This window comes from Podarcis pityusensis (genome assembly GCF_964106645.2).
Source record: "Podarcis pityusensis genome assembly, chromosome: 14".
Taxonomy (NCBI): Eukaryota; Metazoa; Chordata; class Lepidosauria; order Squamata; family Lacertidae; genus Podarcis; species Podarcis pityusensis.
In genome coordinates, this window is record NC_138039.1 from 36,598,308 (window position 1) to 36,619,463 (window position 21,156).

Sequence of the window (21,156 nt, forward strand, 5' to 3'; positions counted from 1 at the left end):
GTCTGCCCCCCAATATTCTAAAAGCTCAGAGGCGAAGCACTGAGCCAACTGAATGTCCTCCCTTGGGGAGACCCTGTTTGGATCTTTGCTAAGGTGGCCATGTGTCCTGACTTCCAGAAGGCAGCCTTCTCTTTGAAGGAGCCCTCAATCTGGAGAGCTGTCAAGTCCAGTTTACAGATAAAAACCCATTACAAGGGAAAGCAGGAAAGGTCTTGAAGTTGCCCATCAATGGTTATCCTCTGGATGGCAGATGGGGGAGAAAACTGATTCAGTTCACATGTAAAGATGAACGTACCAAATTTTAACTTTCCGAAACAACATGCAAATTGAAACACAGCCATCCTTTAAGTGTTGCACTTTTCAAAATTCTGCAATTCAGCTCTCTGGCCAAGTGACACAATGCTGGATTTTGGGCAGCGCAAGCAGTTCTCCTGCACAGGGCACTGAGCCAAGGGGGTGCAGAACAGAGGGCAAGAGGGAGGAAGGCATGAGAAGAAGAAATATTTAGGGGGGCACCTAATTTTGTCCTCACTCAGGGCAACATATTACCAACGTCTGCCCCGAGTAGTGTGTGCAAAAATGCTTATTCTAGAGGAAATCGTACATAAAAATGCACATTTTAGTGAAAGTCTCACAAACAGGCACCACAAGGTAAAACTGCTTTGCAAAAATGCATACTAGGCAGAAATGCATACGAACATGTGTTTATTTGGAGAAATTCACAGCAAAATACTGATAATTTTTTATGGGGAAGATATATGTATCACAAAGTACTGCAGAAATGTGGAGAACTGAATTTAAGACTGGGAAATTGAGAAATGGCTAGAAGCAAAACTGACAGATCTGTCCATCTCTTGCAGGCAGGCAGGCAGGCCACCTGGTCACAGTTTGCACACCATGGTGAGAACCAATGCATTTCTCTTTCAATTGCAATAATTATTTTGAAATTTGCACCTATATATATATAAAGCAACATATGACAGTTTTATGAACATCTGTGTTGTCTTTCGTCCTGTTTTGGGGATGTGTTTCCTTTTGGGGGGCAGTGAGTGTGTGGCCACCATACTCTACGAAGCGGGTAGACGAAGGTGGGCTCCGTGGAGATAAAAACCCGTCAGTGAATGCATACAAGGAAGTCTAGAATCAAATGGTATATAATGACTTTCTTTCACCTTCTTCTTCCATTGGTAGTTTATCTGCTCCTCAGTGGGAGTTCCCAGTAGCAGGATCCCAGACTGGGATCCCTTGTTTTGTCTGACCAGTCTGTTCCTGTCAACTCCATTGTGACTTGACCAAAGTTGACTGGAATTTTTCCCCCTTTTTCTTTTTTAAGCCTTAATGTAGTCAGAATGGCGATCCCAATAGAGCGGCAGGCGGGTTGAGACTTTGCCTTTCATTCCAACACTAACAAACAACGTAGATATCCTTTTCTACTGGGCCCTTCATTGCCCAGGCTCCAGACAACAGCTCTGGCCTAGACTAAAGTAATGCCAAATCAGTATGCAGAAGTGGAAGCCACGCCAATGGATTAGCATAAAGCACTCTAGGAGGTAAATAGACATACAAGCAGCCACTGTGAGCCATGAGGAGATTCCCCTTTGTTCGGGGACTTCTATTGTCACGGTCCCTGAAGAACAGTGACAGAGAGAGGCCTCTGTGTTGGTTTCTTACACTTTTGACTGCTGGATAAAAGGTGGGGGACATAAAGGAATGGGGGAGAACTTTATTTTAATTTTTTAAAAGTACAGACGAAGTTACAGACGTCTGTTAAACGTCAATTATGTCTGGATAAAGACGTCTGCTTAAGGCTTAGTTATGGCCCTTTCTCCCACAGAGATTTTTTTTTGAAAAAACTAAGGCTAGCCAAGGATGCCTTTGGCAACCTAATTTGGAGATTGTAACTATAAACAAGCCCAGTATTAATGGAGGCTGGCAAGAATGCAAATGAACGAGAGTCTGTAGCTGTGGAAGAGGCGACAGTCTTGAAACTTTGAGGGTGAAGGGTGAGAGAGTACATGAAAGGAGAGAGTGGAAAGGGGTCGTCTCCAATGTTGCCTGGAGCTATAGACATTAGGGTGCTATATTCTTCTGATTTTCATATTCACCCTCTTGGGTTCTTGGGCTCATTAGAATATTTAGAAATCACCGCTTATGTCGTTAATGTGGTTGAATTAAGGAGAGCAAGTTTTTAAATTCAGACACTAGCTTATGTGTATTTACAAACCAGAAAGGGATGGGGGCGGAATCTACAGTCAAGGGACAACTTCTTCCCAATCCCAAATATGGCAGTCAGACTGGATGACTTCCAATTGTGGGAGCAATCCAAACTGAATATTCACAAGCATGAGCAAGTTGGGATCCTGTGGCTCTCCGACCCAGCTGGCCAATTCCTGGCACTATGCTGGCCCACATACTGGCTCAGTCGCAAATACACCAGGGTAACTCTCTCATCCCGGCTCAGCTGGGGCTTAGCCAGCTGAGTTGAACCTGGTCGAATTTTATGCTGGTATAAACCCTGAAAAATTGGCATTCTGGGGGAGAGGTGGGGATGAGACCAGGCAGGCGGCAGCGGGTTTTGTTTTACACTGGATCCTATCTTGGTTCAGCTCAGCCATATGACCTGACAACCCAGAGGAAATCAGCACCAGCAAAACGGGTGGTGTATCAAACTAAAATTTAAAGGATTGTTTCCCTCTGCCAGACTTGAGTTAGCTGAGCAGGCAGTAGCCTCACTCCTGAAACAATCATATTTTACACTGACTTAACTTAAACTGGCATAGATTTCACTGGCTTATTTATTTATTTATTTATTTTTATTTACTAAGCCTTCACCCTATGGTCCACTGAGCATGCAGTTTTGGTTGTCTGGATTCTCTTCACAGCTTTGGGTGTCTCATATATTGCGGTATTAATGGTTAAGAGACCTGTGCTCTGTGAATTTGTCTAATCCCTTTTAATGGGCACCACAACATCTGGCAATGAATTCTATAAGTTGATATGTTGGTGTTTCCTTTTCTTTGTCCTGCATCTATTTGCAGCCAATGTCATTCAATGGTCTTGGATTCTTGGGGGGGGGGTGTGTATGTGTCCCACCAGCAGAGCATCATACCACTTTTAACAGACATTCATTCCCCCAATGAATCCTGGGAATTGTAATTTGTTAATGGTGTTGGGTGTTGTTAGGACACACCATTCCCCTCACAGAACTACAATTCCCAGAGTTCCCTGGGAAAAGGGATTGAATGCCAAACCACTCTGAGAATTGTGAGAGGAATAGGGGTCTCCTAACAACTCTCAGCACCTTTTACAAAATTTTACACACCAAAAATTCTTTGGGGGAAGCCATGACTGTTATTCAGACTAATAACTTCATGACTAATAACTCTGTTTCCTCCTAGCTTTGGTAGTATTGGGCCACAATATTCAGCCCCCTTTCCATTTTTCATTAAAGTAGGATCAAGAATACATGTTAACCGGTCATGATTTACGTTGCAAGCCAGAGGCAAGATCATGGCGATATCTCACTGGAAGATTCATGCAGTGGGTGACCAACAATCTGGAAATGTAGACACCAAAGGGAATAAATGAGAATCAGAATATGGCTTCAGCAGACGTTATTGTCTTTCGTTCTTGCCTCCCTCTGTCTCCATCCCAGACATAACACACACACACACACACACACACACACTTTCTCTCTCAGTAAAGTTGTTTGAAAGTCTGCTGGCAGTTTTAATGGCAACGAATAACCCATTAGCCATGATCTGATCGGCTTCGTATCTAAGCTGTATTCTCCCTGCTGACAAGTATTTGAAAGAGGGGAGGGACCACTTTCAGCCCAAACGATGAATCTTTCACAGACAAGAATGGGCCTTTTCTCTCAGGCTGTTTCGGCGGCTGGTTGCTAGGCGAGGCGGTTGCAGGCCAGGGCCTAGTCTGGCAGGCCTCAGGTTAACGGGATAAGGAGATTCAGACCAAACATCTTGTTTTGTAGAGTTTCTTTCTTCCTTGGCGTTTGATTGGCAGATAACATCTCGCCTTGAATTCCAACCCAGATAATCACAACAGCTTCTTGAGTTATGGGGCTAGAGAAGGGAACGTGGAGACATTGGTATTGGGGGTCGGTGGGTGGGTGCAATTTCCCAACCTCTCCCCAATGACCATAAAAAGGAATCTGTGAGGAGGCTTGCCATGAATAACAATTTGTTTGAACCCAGTTAGAAACTTCCAGGCTTTGATTGATAAGGCTCCTTCCCTGAGGAACAGCTGTTTTGTTCCATTCCATTCCCACAAAGGTAGACTTTCCCACTCCATGAAAGCGTCAAATTCCTTCAGGGAGCTCAGTGCGATGTTAAAATAAAGGCAGTCTTAGTCTTGAGAACAAAAATGAAAGCAATCAAAAAGCTATGCCGCTCTCACATGTGAAATACTCTATCTCTGTGTGTCTGCTGCCATTACAAAAATTGCTCCAAAAATCGCATTGCAAAAATTGTATTAAAAATGGCAGCTAAGGCAACAATCATATATATGCTTGCCTGAGAGTAAGCCCCACTGAGTGCAATGGTGCAATCCCATACATATCGACTCAAAAGTGAGTCCCTTTGAGTTCACTGAGGTTTTACTTCAGTCCCAGGGCAGCCTCAGCTGCTTATACGATGGCTGGTTTTATAAGTTATTAGTCTGAACATTCTAGCTCATCTTCCTGTACAATGGGAAAGATGTTTGTTTCGTACTTTCAAGCTGTTAACACACCAGCTGAAGTTATCTTTGACTATTAAGAGCTTGGGCGTATGAAAGAACAAGCTCCCTTCTCATTTACAAACACTTCCCAAAGCTGGTTGCCTACAGTATGTTTCTATATACAAGCAAATATACAAGCAGCATTGTTTTTGACATCTCTTTTTCACTGAAATTGATCAGAGTGAATTGCATAAATAGTTACCAAAGATTTGGTCATAACAGATAGCAATATGAATATCGTTGTTTCTAGCAGAAGCAAAAATGTAGCAAAACAGAAACAGCGCCAATTGTCCCTTCTGCTCCCACCCAACCACCCCCCTTCCCCCCTACAATCAGAACAGATTGTAATGCACTTTTGTGTGTTCTTTTCATGTGTTTTTACACACACTTTAACCCCTGGCATGTGCATATATATATTTTACATGTCACTTGACTGGAGAACTGTATCGCAAAAGTCAGATAAGGACAACTTTTTGACGGATGGCTGTGATTTTTCTTCACATGTTTCTAACAGTGTGAATTTGATAGATCTGCCTTTCAATGCAAACTGAATCAAACTTCTTCTCCCTTTTGTCCATATTAATATACTTTGTTCCTTCTGTGCCTGCCTATATATATATATATATATTCCATGCATCAACATTCAAGGTGGTGGAACTGGACCAGACCAAGGAAAGAGAGTAGGTGGCAATTAATGGGCTATTATACCATAAATCAGAACCTCTTCTCTCTCTCAGTAGGAATTCTATAGTCTTCTTCAGCCCTGCAATATTCATGCTGGACATTCACTTCCTCCTTCTGTTACCCTGGACCACTCCCAAGACCCTCAGTGATCCCAGATGACAAACTTCTGGCAAAAGCAATTACAAAGATGCCAGTTTACTATCTTACAGGAATCTTTGGGGGGCAACAACAGCAACAACGCAAGTCTTGTTTTATCACAGCTTCGAAGAGCAGATATGTAAAAAGTTCTATAAGCAAAACTCCCCAGAAGTCAAAGGTCAGCTGCAGGATTTTCTGATGGGTTCCTCACTAAGCACAGTTCCACTAAGAATTTGCAATAAGCTTGCCTATAGATAGTTTTGGTAATTGCTGCTGTCATTTTCTTGGCAGAAGTGTCGATAATTACTGTCGCCTGCTGCTTTGCATTGTGTTTGATTGATTTTTTTTATTTTATTTTATTTTTGGTTACAGCTTTTTTGTTACGGCTTTTAAAATCATTGCTATCTATCCTGAGATTGCGGAAGTGATGAAGGTTGAAATGTAAATGCAAGCAAATAAACAATTACGTGCCTGGGTACAGTACATGAAAGTTAGAAAGGACTTTGTTGACTTTTCGTAACAGAAACCTTATTTGTATGTTGTAGGAAAAGTAGCCCAGTCTTCCCCTGTATCCTAAAAGCCCTCCTTAAAAAATCCTCAGTAATAATAATAATAATAATAATAATAATAATAATAATAATTTATTATTTATACTCTGCCCATCTAGCTGAGTTTCCCCAGCCACTCTGGGTGCCTGCCAATCGAGTGTTAAAAACAATACAGCATTAAATATTAAAAACAGGGCTGCCTTCAGATGTCTTTTAAAAATAAGATAGCTGCTTATTTCCTTGACATCTGATGGGAAGGCATTCCACAGGGCGGGCGCCACTACCGAGAAGGCCCTCTGTCTGGTTCCCTATAACTTCACTTCTTGCAATGAGGGAACCACCAGAAGGCCCTTGGAGTTGGACCTCAGTGACTGGGTTGAACGATTGGGGTGGAGACGCTCCTTCAGGTATACAGGACCGAGGCCGTTTAGGGCTTTAAAGGTCAGCACCAACACTTTACATTGTGCTCAGAAACCTACTGGGAGCCAATGCAGATCTCTCAGGACTGGTGTTATGTGGTCCCGGCAGCCACTCCCATTGACCAGTCTAGCTGCCGCATTCTGGATTAATTGCAGTTTCCGGGTCACCTTCAAAGGTAGCCCCAGGTAGAGCACATTGCAGTAGTCCAAGCGGAAGATAACTAGAGCACGCACCACTCTGGCTAAGGAGGAGTCTGATTGCTGGACCATTACACCCAGGCATTTTGATGAATCATAGAAGAGTTGGAAGGGACCACAAGGATAATCTAGTCCAACCCCCTGCAATGCAGGAATCATTCGCCCCATGTGGGGCTAGAACCCATGACCTTCAGATTAAGAGACTCCAGAGGCAGAAAATCTAAATCTGGGAACCTTTTCCCATCTCATAGCTGCATTCCTTTTTGGCCAAACTTCCAGAGGTCAGAGGCCAAAGTGGGCAGAGTACAAAAGGTTCGTTTCTGCACTTGCTCACACATTTGCTGCTCTCCTCCATTCAGGGAAGCAAGAGGCCTTATCAGAGTTCAAGGACACACCACCCTGAGGCAGCAGTGGGGGAACTTTTCCAGTCTGAGGGCCACATTCCTTTCTGGGCAACCTTCTGAGGGCCACATAACCAGTGGTGGGTGAGGCCAGAGGCAAACATGGGTGGAGCAACAGAGGCAAATTTTACATTTGTACAGTAGGCTACTTTCTGCACCCACTCACTCACCTCAACCGGTCCCCCTCCTGGGGTGCAAAAGTTAAAGGACACAACCAAGATTGGCAGTTACACTCAAGGAAGGTGCAAAGCAGGGACAGTGGCTAGGGAAGTGGGGAGCCCCCTGGAATCGTGAGGGCTGGAAAGAGGGGTTTAGAGGTTTCTCACTCTTGATCTAAATGGCCCCCTCAGTTGGAATCCACAGTGCAATCCCCTCCCACTCTCTTGCACAGCTCCTGTTTATTTTAGTAGGAACTGTGCGGAAGAACTGCCCGGTTCTCTGTAGGGCCAGATCTATCTAGCTGTCAAACTGTGCTGCTTTTTAGGGTTACCCATCACCCACCGCCTGAGCCAGTGCATGGCTGCCTATGTGGCCCTGAAGCTCCCCTGCTCCCGCCCGTATTTCTCGTGCTCGGTTTTGTACGTGTGTGCATTGTGGTTGGGTGGGAGGTGGGATTTGCCAGCAGCAGATCTGCACAATGACTCCAAGGGCCGGCAGCATCTCCTGAAGTGAGGAGGCCGTGCTTCTCACTCCATTAGCACATGAATAAGGAGGGAAGGGGGGTGGTTGGGTGGGAGCAGAAGGGACAAGCCCCCACTGTCCACTCAAGCAAACAATTTGGCTAGTAAATTGACATAATTACAAGGGGGGAGCGAGAGAGAAGGGGGAAAGGACCCCCTTCTTCTGTGCTCTAGAGGGCCTGACCCCTACTGAGTTACTTAGACCCTTTGTGAGCCATGGTGCTAGGTACTGATTAGAAAGCATATGTCCTTTTCAAGGGCTCTAAGTGATTGGCTGCCTTAATCTGATTACACTTTTTTTTAGCAGAGCTTCTTCTGAAAAGGCCTGGAGAGTCTTGCAGACACACTGCTGGGGGAGGCTCAGCAAGAGGTGGACACACGGGCAAGGGCCCATGCAGAGACGCAAAGCCGAGCACGCACACACACATGAAGGAACATGGCAATTGACATAGAATCATAGAAGAGTTGGAAGGGACCACGAGGATCATCTAGTCCAACCCCTTGAAAAGCAGAAATATTTTGCCCAAAGTGGGGCTCAAACCAGCAACCCTGAGATTAAGGGTCTCATGCTCTATCAACCAAGCATGTGCATGTACGCACATGTATTCAGACCCAGATGTAAGTAAGGTAAAGGGACCCCTGACCATTAGGTCCAGTCGTGACTGACTCTGGGGTTGCGGCACTCATTTTGCTTTATTGGCCGAGGGAGCCGGTGTACAGCTTCCGGGTCATGTGGCCAGCAGGACTAATCCGCTTCTGGTGATCCATAGCAGCACACGGAAACGCCGTTTACCTTCCTGCCAGAGCGGTACCTATTTATCTACTTGCACTTTGACATGCTTTCAAACTGCTAGGTGGGCAAGAGCTGGGACTGAGCAACAGGAGCTCACCCCGTCGTGGGGATTCGAACCGCCGACCTTCAGATCGGCAAGTCCTAGGCTCTGTGGTTTAACCCACAGTGCCACCGGCGTCCCTAGACCCACATGTACATTTATGCATATACACACCTGCAGTTGTGCACACAAAAAGAGGTATGAACGCAAGCCCAAGGCAACTGTCATGTGCACGCCTACACATAAGTTAAGCATGTGCATACATGCAGTCGTATGCCCACCCAGACACAAGAGACAGAGAGAGCTTGCCGTATACGTAAATCAACACCTGGTACAAAGAGATGGAGGCAAAAAGAGATTAACATTCAAAGTTCTATAGCAAAATCTACATAAACATTACACAAGAATGATATTGTGGACCACACACCTAAACAGGTGCTAATGTGCACTCAGAAGCACATGCAAAAACTAGACATGCCCCCTTCATTATGCACATAAATTGAAGGAGAGTTGCAGCATAGATCTATTGACATATATGCACATTATCACTGGGCCCGTAACTTAGTGGTAGTGCATTTGCTTTGCATTCAAAAGCTCCCTGGTTCAATCCCTGGCATTGCCAGGTAGGGCTGGGATAAATGCCTACCTGAAACCCTGGAAAGCTGCTGCCAGTCAGTGTGGACAGCACTGAGCTTGATGGATCAATGGTCTGATGCAGTATAAGGCAGTGCCTTATGTTCCTAAGAACAGACATGTAAAAAAGGTAAAAGGTAAAGCACCCCTGGACGGTTAAGTCCAGCCAAAGGCGACTATGGGGCTGCGGCACTCATCTCGCTTTCAGACCAAGGGAGCTGACGTTTGTGCACAGACAGCTTTCTGGGTCATGTGGCCAGCATGACTAAACCACTTCTGCCGCAATGGAACATCGTTACAGAAGCCAGAGCGCACGGAAATGCCATTTACCTTCCTGACGCAGTGGTACCTATTTATCTACTTGCACTGGTGTGCTTTCGACTGCTGGGTTGGCAGAAGCTGAGGCAAAGCAACGGGAGCTCACCCCGTCATGCGGATTTGAACCATTGACCTTCTGATCAGCAAGCCCAAGAGGCTCAGTGGTTTAGACCACAACGCCACCCGCATCCCTCACCACGTACCTGTGTACTCACCACATAGATACCCCTACATGCCATATATTCGACCTCACATAGAACAACTGAAGATGCATGAAAACTCATCAGTGTATAATGACATTTTGTCATGCAGGGAAATAATAAAAGGCATTTCACAATGAAAAAAATCACATACTAGCTGCGGGGTCCTATATATGTCTAGTCAAAGGGGCGTTACAATAAATTTGATGGGGTTTACTACCAGGTAAGTGGATATAGGATTGAATCCTAAGGTGGTAGTCAAAAGTCTTTGAAATTATTCGCCCACGCCATGGAAGCCCTGAGTTTTAATAGAATGCAGAATGTTGGGGGCAGATGGACAACAGCATGTAACACATCTGCTAAAATATCTAAACTGGCTGCCCATATCCTACTGAGCCAGGCTCAAGGCCCTTGGGTTGATACACAAAGCCCTGAACAACTTGGGTCCAGGATACCTTAAGGACCATCTGGGCCCAGGGTGACAACTTGAATAAAATATTGTGGGGCCCCAGGTAAGCCCCACCCCACACAAACGATCACATAACGTGGTGCACACACACCGTTTGAATTTGAATGCCCATCACCTTTGTGGGGGTGCGCCCCCCTCAAATAAATTATCTGGGCCCTTCTATCTGCAGAGGAGCACTATTAGATGTCTCCCATGTTACAGAGGTCCGAATGGCCTCAACCAGAAATTGGGCATTTTATGTTGTTTGTCCAGTGCTGTGGAACCCTCTTCAAGCAGGCATCCTTGCTTGTGATTTGCAGTTGTCTCTTGAATACAATTTTTTATGCTGACAGGTTTATGTAGTTTTAAAACTTCCCTAAGTAGCCTGTCATTTTAATGATGGCTTTGTATTGCTTTTAAAGGTTTCTATGTTGTTGATGTTTCGTGAGTGGGTGGTATGTAAACACACATACATCTATCTATCTATCATCTATCCTCTATCTATCTTTTAATGGCTACTTACTGATTTTTTTTAATTGCCTCTTTTGATTTTGTACTTGTAGTTGCTTATTTCATCATTCACTGCCCTGTGAACCAAACCTATTGAAGGGTTCTATGCGGATTTATAAGCATCAATAAAGCAAATAAGGAAGGACTGGTCAAACTTGACATAGGTGTGTTCAGCTACTTGAGGACTGTGCAGGACACAACTTTGACTTCCATGCGGGAAAGAGCCATCACAGATCAAGTACCAATGGCTGCCAGCTCAGATCACCTCCTCAAATGCAGTGGGTGTCATTTGCACATTCAGCCCTGAAGTAGTCCCAAGCAACATGCATATCTTAGTGGAGGGTGGTTCATTAGGACATACCTGATAGCCTTATTTGCATCCAATCCAGTGGGTGGCGAGGGATGTGAAAATATACCCATTTCAGTTTCTCTCAGTTTCTCATTTTTTCCCCAATCTTAAATTTGATTCTTCACATTGGTTTGTATATATATATATATTTTTAGATAAACGTCCTCGTGAAAATTCATCAACATTTCAGTGCAAATTCCTCCTAATACACATTTTTCAGGTGCAATTTTGCCTAAAATTTCTGCAAAGCAAAATACAATGCATTTTTGCATGTTATTTTCACTAAAGCGGGCAATTATCTGCACGCTTTATGCATTTTTGTACACATTACTTGATTAGAGAATGGCACTGCAAAATTCTAAGAAGCACACATTCTGAAGGATGCCCACGTTTCGATTTGCGTATTGTTCGGGAGGCTGCTAATTAAGCAGGTTCAGTTTTAGATGTGAACTGAACTGAACCTCTCCCCCATCTCTAAGGGTGACACTAGCTATGAGCTTCCTCCTCCTCCTCCTCCTTAGTCCTGGTGTTGCCCTTATCAAAACTTAGCAGGGAGGAGGATGGGGGCAAAACGAAGACTTGGTGGTTCTGCCTGCCGTCAGCTCTGGCTCCCCCTACTGTTGGACTCCCTGCCTTGCGCCCAACCAGCCCCAATGGGCGCCAGCCTCCACTTGCAAACATGTGTGAATATCTGACCCGTTACTCTCATGCCTACAGGGATGAATGCAGCGACACTTCCCCCATAGCTCAGTCCTTGTTCTTAAAGGGAGGCTACTGATCTGAATGAGGGCCTCCTCTGTCTAAGTAGCTCTACAGGGAATGGATCATGATCTAAGCCCACCCGCCTGCCTACTAACCATAGGATTAAGGGCTGCTGTTCTCTGGCCCGCCTCTTTCCCCGTTCCTCTGCTAACTAACATCATCCCCTGGGGTAAGCTACCATCTTTACATGATAATTTTTTTAACCTCATTTCTGCTTCTTGGCCTGCTGCTCTCAGGGGATTAGCTGCTAGGCTGGGCCCGAGAGCCTCCTTGAACGTGGCTTGCTTCAGCCACCCTCCACACCCCCCCATGGGAACCTGTCTCAGGCCAGCTTCGGTCAATGGCTTCATCCCTTTGCATTCAATTTGTACCTCCTAATCCCCCACAAAGACTTAGGCCTCAAGGTTTCAATGGCTCCTTTTCCCACATGCCTTTGGTCTCCCCCCGTCCCCTCCCCGCATGCACTTTGCCCTCCAAAACAGGATAGACTTTTGCTCTGTACAACCCTCAACGGGGAGGATACTTGCTTTTCCACTTAGGCTCATGACTGGCATTTGCTAGGGAAGAGGGGGAAGGTTGGTGGGGGAGCGCCAAAAGTAGACTGAAGCCTCAACAAATGGAACTCCACGGTCAGCTCAGCGCGAAAACACCTTGACTATTGAGGGATAAATTCCTTCCTCCGCCAGGGTCAAGGGAACCCTTCATGGCAAGAACTAGTGGAGGCTGACTTCATAATTACGCACATTCATCAAATGTTTCCTGTGACTTGAGAGCCTGGGCACTTCCCACCCTCGACGAAATATTAAAATGGCTTCTCTTAGACCCAGCGGCTCCCAAATTCTTTGCTGGGTCACACTGGTCAGTTATGCGAGGAGCTGCTGACAAAGCAGTCGTGTGTCCAGTTTTGCAAGGGAGGGTCTTCTGGCAGCTTGGGATGGGTTCATCTGTAACGCTTTACAACCTTAAATTTAGTTCTCCACATTTGCACATCAGCTTGTGAATCACAGTCATACCTTGGTTCTCAAACAGAGTGCGTTCTGGAAGTCTGTTCGACTCCTGGAACCCTTCAAAAACCAAGGCGTGGCTCCCAATTGGCTGCAGGAGCGTCCTGCAGCCAATCCGAAGCCGCGGAAGGCAAGCTGGACGTTCGGCGTCCGAAAATTGTTCAAAAACCAGAACACTCACTTCCGGTTTTCTATCATTCAGGAGCCGAAACATACAAGTACCAAGGCATTTTGGCAACAAGGTATGACTGTATTTAAAAACAAGTCCTTGTGAAAATGGATCAACCTTTTAGTGCAAATTTCTCCCGACATACACATTTTTGTATGCTATTTTCACTAATCTATGCATTTCTATGCACACTTTACCCCCAACATACCTATTTTTGTGCACATTACAGTGGTACCTTGGTTCTCGAACTTAATCCATTCTGGGAGTCCGTTCGACTCCCAAAACCATTCAAAAACCAAGACGCGCCTTCCGATTGGCTGCAGGAGCTTCCTGCACTCAAGCAGGAGCCGCGTTGAACATTCAGCTTCCGAAAAACATTCGCAAACCGTAACACTTACTTCCAGGTTTGTGGCGTTTGGGAGCTGATTTGTTTGGCAACGAAGCCGTTCGGCAAGAAAGGTTTGACTGTACTTTGCCAGAGACCTGCACTGCAGAATTTGTAGAAATACAAGATTGTATGGGTGGCTGTGTTTTGGTTTGTGTATTGTTTTGTAAAGTGCAAATTAGGTGATTTGCCTTTAAATGTAAAACTGAAACATATTTCTACCTTACTGGCAGAGCCACCTAGTTCAGGGATGGGCAGAAGGTAGATCAGGATCTGCAAGCAGATCTCAGAGTGATTTGAAGCTGATCAGCAAGGATCTGTGAATCCCCCTTGTTGAACAACAGCAAGAACAACGCATGTCTTGTATTGGAAGGGCTGTCCAGTTCAAGTCAAGTTTCAAGATAGAAACCAGAAGAAGGGAGGGTGACCAGCTGGGAACAGGGCCTGAAGTTGCCCTTTAGCAGGGAGCAGACTGGATTGCAGACTGAGCAGGTATAAAGGTCCATTGGTTGCAATCTTCCCCACTAAGGTGTGATGTGCTACAGTTTTATTTGAATTATAGTTATTACTTCTATAAGGATGCATATAAATTAGCATGTGCAAATGATAAATCTGTGCCCTCCTTTGTTTCTAATACACATTCTTCTATGCTGCTATCACAACTATGTACAATTAAAAGCACACTTTCCCCTCACGTACACATTTTTGTACACATCATTTGGTTGAAGAACTGCATTGTGAAAAGTGAGAACTTCAAAGGATAGGGTCACCTCGGCTCATGCATTGTTTCAGGACGTGTGAGTTCAGGAGTTTTGCATTAAAATGCAAGCTGAACCAAATTGCTCCCTCATTCCTAGCTGGGAATTATATTTCTGAATGCTTTCTTCTTTCAAAAATAACAATAATGCTTCCATGCAAGCAGAAAATTAGCACAGGAGAATCTTCTCCCTACCCCCCTTTTTTTTACTTCCAGGGAATTTTACACTTCAAAAATGGCATTTTGCACCTGCCATCTGAATTAGCACACAGTCCCCTCTGTTCCCTCAGGATTCTGCAGCCTCGTTTGATGGCACTTGCAGGCTAGATAAGAGACTCTTCGTTGGCGTCTTGTCTGCGTCTGATCTCACTTTGCCCAGGTCTGACATGCAGCTGCCCAGATTGTGGATCAGAACAGAAAATAGTAGTGCTTTTTTTGTCTTTCTCTCTCTTACACACAGACAGACAGACAGACAGACAGAGAGAGAGAGCATGTGCAGAGGGCATGATGGGTTCATAATAAACCTCTGCTCTAATGTCTTCCCCTTGATGAGAAACAACTCAGCAACATTGTTAAACCAACGTGGCTTGTCCAACCTTTTGACAACTGACCTCCCCTGGCCTTTGAGTAGGCCAGCTGATAAAATCCTTTAAAAGCAAACAGGGCATAATGTTGTTTGTGGGGGGACAGGAAGCAGAGGAGAGGCAGGTTTGAACCAAATTTACATGCTAAACCCTGTTAAGGGCAGCAGTCAAATTACAGATGGAAATGAGGCAGAAAGAGCAGAAAGGGAAATAGAGTTCATTGTGAAAACAGTATTGCTGTATTAGGAAGATGTTGGGAACCTGTGGCCTTCAGGATGTTGCTGGACTGCCACTCCCATCATCTCTGACCTTTGGCCATGCTAGCCAGGGCTGATGGGAGTTGGAGTTCAACAATATTCTGGAGCGCAAGTCGCCCATCCTTGCTTTATTGGAGCCACTGTCAAAGAAACAGCGACATGTGAAAAAAATGGGATGTCCCAGTTATCCTGGGACAGTTGAGGGGTATGCAGTAAGTGCTATTTAACACCAGTCCTACTCAGAGTAGACCCATTGAAATTAAAGGCCCCAGTAGCACTATATATCCCAAGCAGTATCATACCACTTTAAACAGTCATGGCTTCCCCCAAAGAATCTTGGGAACTGTAGTTTGTTAAGAGTGCTGAAATTTGTTAAGAAGCCCCTCTTCCCTGGGAAAAGGGATTGGTTGTTAAACCTCTCTGATAATTGTAGCTCTCTGAGGGGAACAGGGGTCTCTTAACAAATCTCAGCACCATTAACACACTGCAGTTCCTGGAATATTGGGGGGGGGGGGCGTGCCCTGACTGCTAAAAGTGGTATAATAGGGCTTTAAATATGTGCATATATGGCTTAACACTCTATTTTCTCTGTGTTAGTTTCCTCGCTGATAGTGGGCACGCAGAGGGGTTCATGAGCTCCCTGGTGTGGAGGGGGCTAGTTCCTTGGCTAGTAATATTTTAGAATAAATTGGCTGGCCCTTTCTTGCCTGAGCAGAGTCCAGATCCAAGGCCACATTCATGCATCCACTTTCTGAGGTTTTGTTAACTGAGAAATGTGAGGGCAACCCAAAACTGATTAAGAATGTGTTGTTGAATTGCCTGGCATTCATCCTCCAGAGATGCGTGGTAAAGCCCCCAATTAGCTGGAGGCACATTTCCTAACTGAAAAAATCACTAGGCACTGATTTGCTCCTCAGTTCAGTAAGCAAAACTGAGAGCTTATCCACGCATCCCTTTCCAGGCACAGATCTGCGCTTAAAAGCTCAGTGTCCTGTCCAGGCCCCAGAGCTTTCTCCATGAAAACCTGCTCTTTAGTGCTCAATCAGAGCAAATGTCGATTCAGGTTTTTGCTGTTTGCTCCAACTGAGCTTTAAAGAGCAGGTTTTTCATGGAGAAAGCTCTGGAGGAAACAAAAAGGCACTTGGACACAGAACTTTAAAGCACCAACCATGCCTGGAAAGAGTGGAGGAAAGATACCCTTTTGTGTAAGGTAGAGCCAATATTCCCTCCCTAGTTACCCAAAGTATGGTCCCCACCTGCAAAAGAAACAGGGACCAACTTTCGTTCTTGGGGAAGTGGAGGCATTCATTTTGATCTGTGTGGAGGAGGTGGTTGCTACTTATGAGGAAGTCCAGCCTGTGTAAATAGTCTCACTCTGTCCATACTTCCCAGAATGCCTCTGGGAAAGATGTGACGTTGCTTTTTTATTGCGCAGTTTTTGCCAATGCACACTTTCTTTTTGCAAGCGGCTTCTCCTGATAAATGCACTCTGGTAAACATCATTTGGTTGGAGAACAGCATCGCAAAATTCAGGTAAGACTTAAGAGCCAAGCAACCAACTTTGATACCTGAGGGCAAGCAGGTCAGCAAGCAAACCATCCCTTGATTCTATTCCCTTATAACTACACTACCCAGGGGTCTTTGGGGGGAAGCTATGACTTTCTAAGGGGACGTGGGTGGCACTGTGGGTTAAACCACAGAGCCTAGGACTTGCCGATCAGAAGGTCGGTGGTTCGAATCCCCAGGACGGGGTGAACTCCCGTTGCTCGGTCCCAGCTCCTGCCAACCTAGCAGTTCGAAAGCACGTCAAAGTGCAAGTAGATAAATAGGTACCGCTCCGGCAGGAAGGTAAACGGCGTTTCCATGTGCTGCTCTGGTTTGCCAGAAACGGCTTTGTCATGCTGGCCACATGACCCAGAAGCTGTACACTGGCTCCCTCAGCCAATAAAGCAAGATGAGCGCTGCAACCCCAGAGTCGGTCACAACTGGACCTAATGGTCAGGGGTCCCTTTACCTTTACCTTTATGACTTCCTAAAGTGGCATTATATGGCTTTTAAATGTATAGTGCAGACGGGGCCTTATGGCATCTCTTCCATGCTATAGCCGCCATGCAGCCAAAATTAATTGCCAGCCAGGGATGTAGGCAGTTTCTTGACTGTTGCACCCTTAAAGAAAAGTTACCTCAGGTCAACTGAAGCCAGACCGTCTTGGCTGATCACAGCATGCCGGATCACCTTCATCTCCAATTCCCATGCCGTGCGGTGGGAACTTGTCGCCTTTGCCACCACCTCCCCTCCCCATCCTCACAAAGCAAACTGTCCAATTAGAACAAGGTCTCTTTGCTTCCATCTTTGCCGACAGTTAATTAAGATGCAGTTGCTGGCAGCAGTTGACAAATCCCAGGACTGTGTTGTAAAGAGGTGTGTGTGTGTGTGTGTGGCTTTATCCAGCACGAGAAATCAGGGTGTTGTATCCTAAGGGGACATGCACAGCTGACGTTCAACTCCCTCTCTCTCTCCTCAGGTGTGAGAAGTACATGCAGACGCAGCAAAGAACAGCCACTTTCCCCTCTCTCTTTTGCATCTGGTCTCCTTTCCCACTCCACTTCTTATAAGCATCGCCTCCCGTGCCTGTTTCCTTGCTCCAAACGCTCCCTTGTCTGTTGTCCCAGATCCACCTTACTGGAAACAGCCTGTGAAATAAGTCTGTGTAGTGATAACTGAAGTCACATTACTAAAACACTTCTGATTCCTCTATCTCAAGATCATCCTCACTATTTTGCCAGGATGGCAACAGTTTCTCTCAAGTATCACGTATACTTTTCAAGATTGTGATCACCTACGAATAAGGTGTTGTTAGGGCTGGACTAGTGGGTGCCAGTCTAGGGCCCCATCCATCCCAGAGGAACCCACCTAGGCCAGGGAGCTCCCAAAATCCAAGCAGCACCATGGCCAAGTGGCCTTTATTTTTCTTTTGAGTGTTATGCTTCCTTCAGCAGCACAGAGCTCTGGTGGTGGCTTCCAACTCGGCAGCCGTTCCTGAGACACCTGGCATTGTGTAGTCATCAATGAGTTTCCTCCTCCCTCCCAATCCCTTTTCCTTTTGTGTTATGTCTGTTATATTTAAACCTGATGGAAGGAGCTGTCATAAAAGAATAATCTCTGCAAGCTGCTCTGGGTGCCTCTTTTTGTAGCTAAAGAGCAGGGTAGCAATGTGTGATATCCAATATAGACCCATTGAAATTAGGAACTTGCATTCATTAATTTCAGTGGGAATACTCTGAATAGGACTAGCATTGGCTTAGAAACAAATATAGTTCAATGAACTCCATGCTCTCTCTAACATACTGTGCTAAAGTTTCCCCAGTGTGACACTCCCTGCCTTTCTATAGAGCTTGGAACCAGGAAAAAACATTCCAGTGGTTCTCTCCATACCATCAGGTTTCTCCTGTGTCCACTACATCTATGTTCTTAGTTTACAGTAAAGCACTCCATTTCCCCCCCATCTTGGCTCAGAGGCTTCAAGAATTAGTAAATAAACAGCTATACATTGTCCCCTTTTCCAAAGATCTCTGGCAGATGAATTCCATCCTGCGGCTCTATGCAGGGATTCAAGCAAGGTTGTCTCCCAACCATAAGGACATAAGGAGAACCCGCTGGATCAGGCCAATGGCCCATCTAGTTCAGCATCCTAGCAGGACCCAAGCGCATAAAAACCTCTCTGCTCCTGTGGCTTCCAGCAACTGGCATTCAGAAGCATTTATGCCTCTGACTGCGCGTTGGCTGCCCTATTTGGAGAAGCCATTGCGAACTGAACCTGCAACCATCTGCGCACAAGGCAGATGCTGTGCCACTGAGCTAAAGGTAGTGCCTTTGCTGGTTATTAGAATGAAAAGAAGGAAAAACAAATTTGAGGGTACAGTCTAGCATTAAGCGCTTTTAATATCCACTGATTCCAACAGGAGGGATTTCGACAGCACGCGTTTCAAGTCTCCCCTTCTCCAGCTGCGTTATCACAGATCTTTCAGCACGCTAATCACAGGCTGGCTTTCGGAGCCTTGAGCATTTTGGTCTTCCTGACCCCAGACGCTGCCACCACGAGTGGGTCCACCGCGCACTTAGAGATGAGAGGGCATTCGAAAGCTCTCTTCCAGATTGCCTCTGGCTGAGAAGCTTCCTAGGGGGCGGGGGATGGAAGCAGAGAATCTCAGACCAATCTGAGGAATATGAAGGGGCCGAAACACAGCATTGCAAGCTCTTCTCAGATCAGCTCCAGCTTGGGAATTTCCCAGAAAAGGGGGCAGGGGAAAATCAGAGGGGACATCCCAAGCCCATCTGATAGTTCGGGAAAATGTATTACAAGCCACTTTTAGGATAGCTACATATTCCATCATTTTTCAAGCTTTGCTGCCTAACGATGCAGAATGCCTGGATGGAGGGAAAGAAGGAAAGGACAATATTATTCCCCTCTTCTTTCTTCTGCTCATACCGTTTCTGCTCTAGGCACCTTTGGATGAGGCTAGTCAGGGGAGCTGTTGTGGACATGCAGGGGAGGCCAGTAATTCTCCGGCTGAGATTTCAAACTGAGACGGTGAATACATTTGGGGCTTGCAAAGCTCACCTTCTTTTTAGGTGATCTTTCACATGTTCTGCAGCTTGTATCCAAGTCCTGAACTTGGGGGAACTTTGCTGCCGCTTCTAACCACATGATATTATAGATTTCCACTTGTCTTTGCAGGCAGCAGGAGGATGTAAACACTCTTTCTTCCAGGCTAACCTCACAACGGTGCAAGATGCAGGAAGAGAAATAATAATAATAATAATAAGGGCACAATCTATTCCATGAAGAATCTTTGCATCCAGACAAATGATGGTAGCAAATGTTACAGCTTCCAGAAAACCACCAACTTCTTGTGTAATAGAGAGTGTAGGAGGTTAAACAAAACAAAACAAAAATCACTCAAGGAATTCCAAAAAGAGAGGCTGATTATACTGATCTGGTTGTCTGCATTGTCCTATAAGAAAAGAAAAAGAGAGGCTCATGTGTAAAGACAGGGGAGAAATTCCACTACGTTTGCATTTATCATTCACTCTTTCCAAAACAATACAAAAACAGAAACACAGCCATCCTTTGAAATTCTCTGAATTTTTCAAGGCAGATCTCAAAGTAATTTGTACAGAAAGGCATAAAAATGCTGACCATTGGCTTGAAGAACAAGGGTTTAATTTTATTTGCATATACTAGGGTGAAGTATGCATGGAAATGCATTATATTAGGGAAAGCCAGTGGTTTTTTTCTGGGAGGACGCAGGTGTATGCGTACCTCTAAACATTTTGTGAATTGAAAGTTTGGCCTCATTGAGGGGCAGTATTTCAATATGAGTAGGAAAATGAGAGTACCTCTAAACTTTTTTTTTTTTTTTTTAAAGCACTGGGGGAAACTGATTTGCAAAAATGAGTCCATTAGGCAAAATTGCATCCCAAAAAGTGTGCATTAGGAGAAATTCACACAGTTATAAAGAACTAATTAAAACCTTTTTAAAACAATTAAAACCAACGATAAGTTAAAAAGTCAAACTAGAACACATGTCAATGTTCTCCATGCCTAGACACACTTGCCTAAAGAAAAATGGTTTTTAGCAGTCACCAAAATTGAAGGCACTTCCGAAGTGTGGGTTCTGTCACACTAAAATATCAGTTTACTACAAATGAGGGGAAAGCATTATGTGGCACTTGTAATGGTGTCGGTTCTGCAGACTGAAGGGGCTGAGTGAGTATAGATGGGTAAGGTGAACTTTCATGTAAATTGGCCCCAGACTGTTAGATGAGATCAGGTGAGATTGTGTGTGCAAGGTGGGACTAGGTGAGATCATGTACAGGTTATGTATACTAGGAGAAACCTGGATGAAAACACACACATAAAATTTCCTGCAGGTGAACTGAACTCAAGTCTCGAAAAATCTGAAATTGTCAAGATTCATTTGTCCCGAAATAGGGGTCCAATTTTACCATTGGCATGGACTCCAGTGGATTAAGGGTCTGTCACAGGCTTTGCGTTTGAGTCGTTCATACAATACAGGCTGCTCTCTTCATCCCCAGGTACCTGATAAGGCGAAAACATCTGTTAGGTCCCAACTTATTT

At 45.2% G+C, this 21,156-nt stretch overlaps 1 protein-coding gene across 1 annotated transcript in view; it reads right to left on the reverse strand.

The window, feature by feature from the left end:
* Positions 1–18,931: 18,931 nt before the first annotated feature.
* Positions 18,932–21,156, reverse strand: part of RHCG (Rh family C glycoprotein) — a 34,078-nt gene continuing 31,853 nt past the window's right edge. Inside the window, exons 10-11 of the mRNA XM_080980461.1 lie at positions 21,024–21,117; positions 18,932–20,029 (exon numbers count right to left, since the gene is read on the reverse strand). Coding sequence (XP_080836587.1) covers positions 21,046–21,117 — 72 coding nt within the window. The 3' untranslated portion in view covers positions 18,932–20,029; positions 21,024–21,045. The remainder of the gene's footprint in view (positions 20,030–21,023; positions 21,118–21,156) is intronic.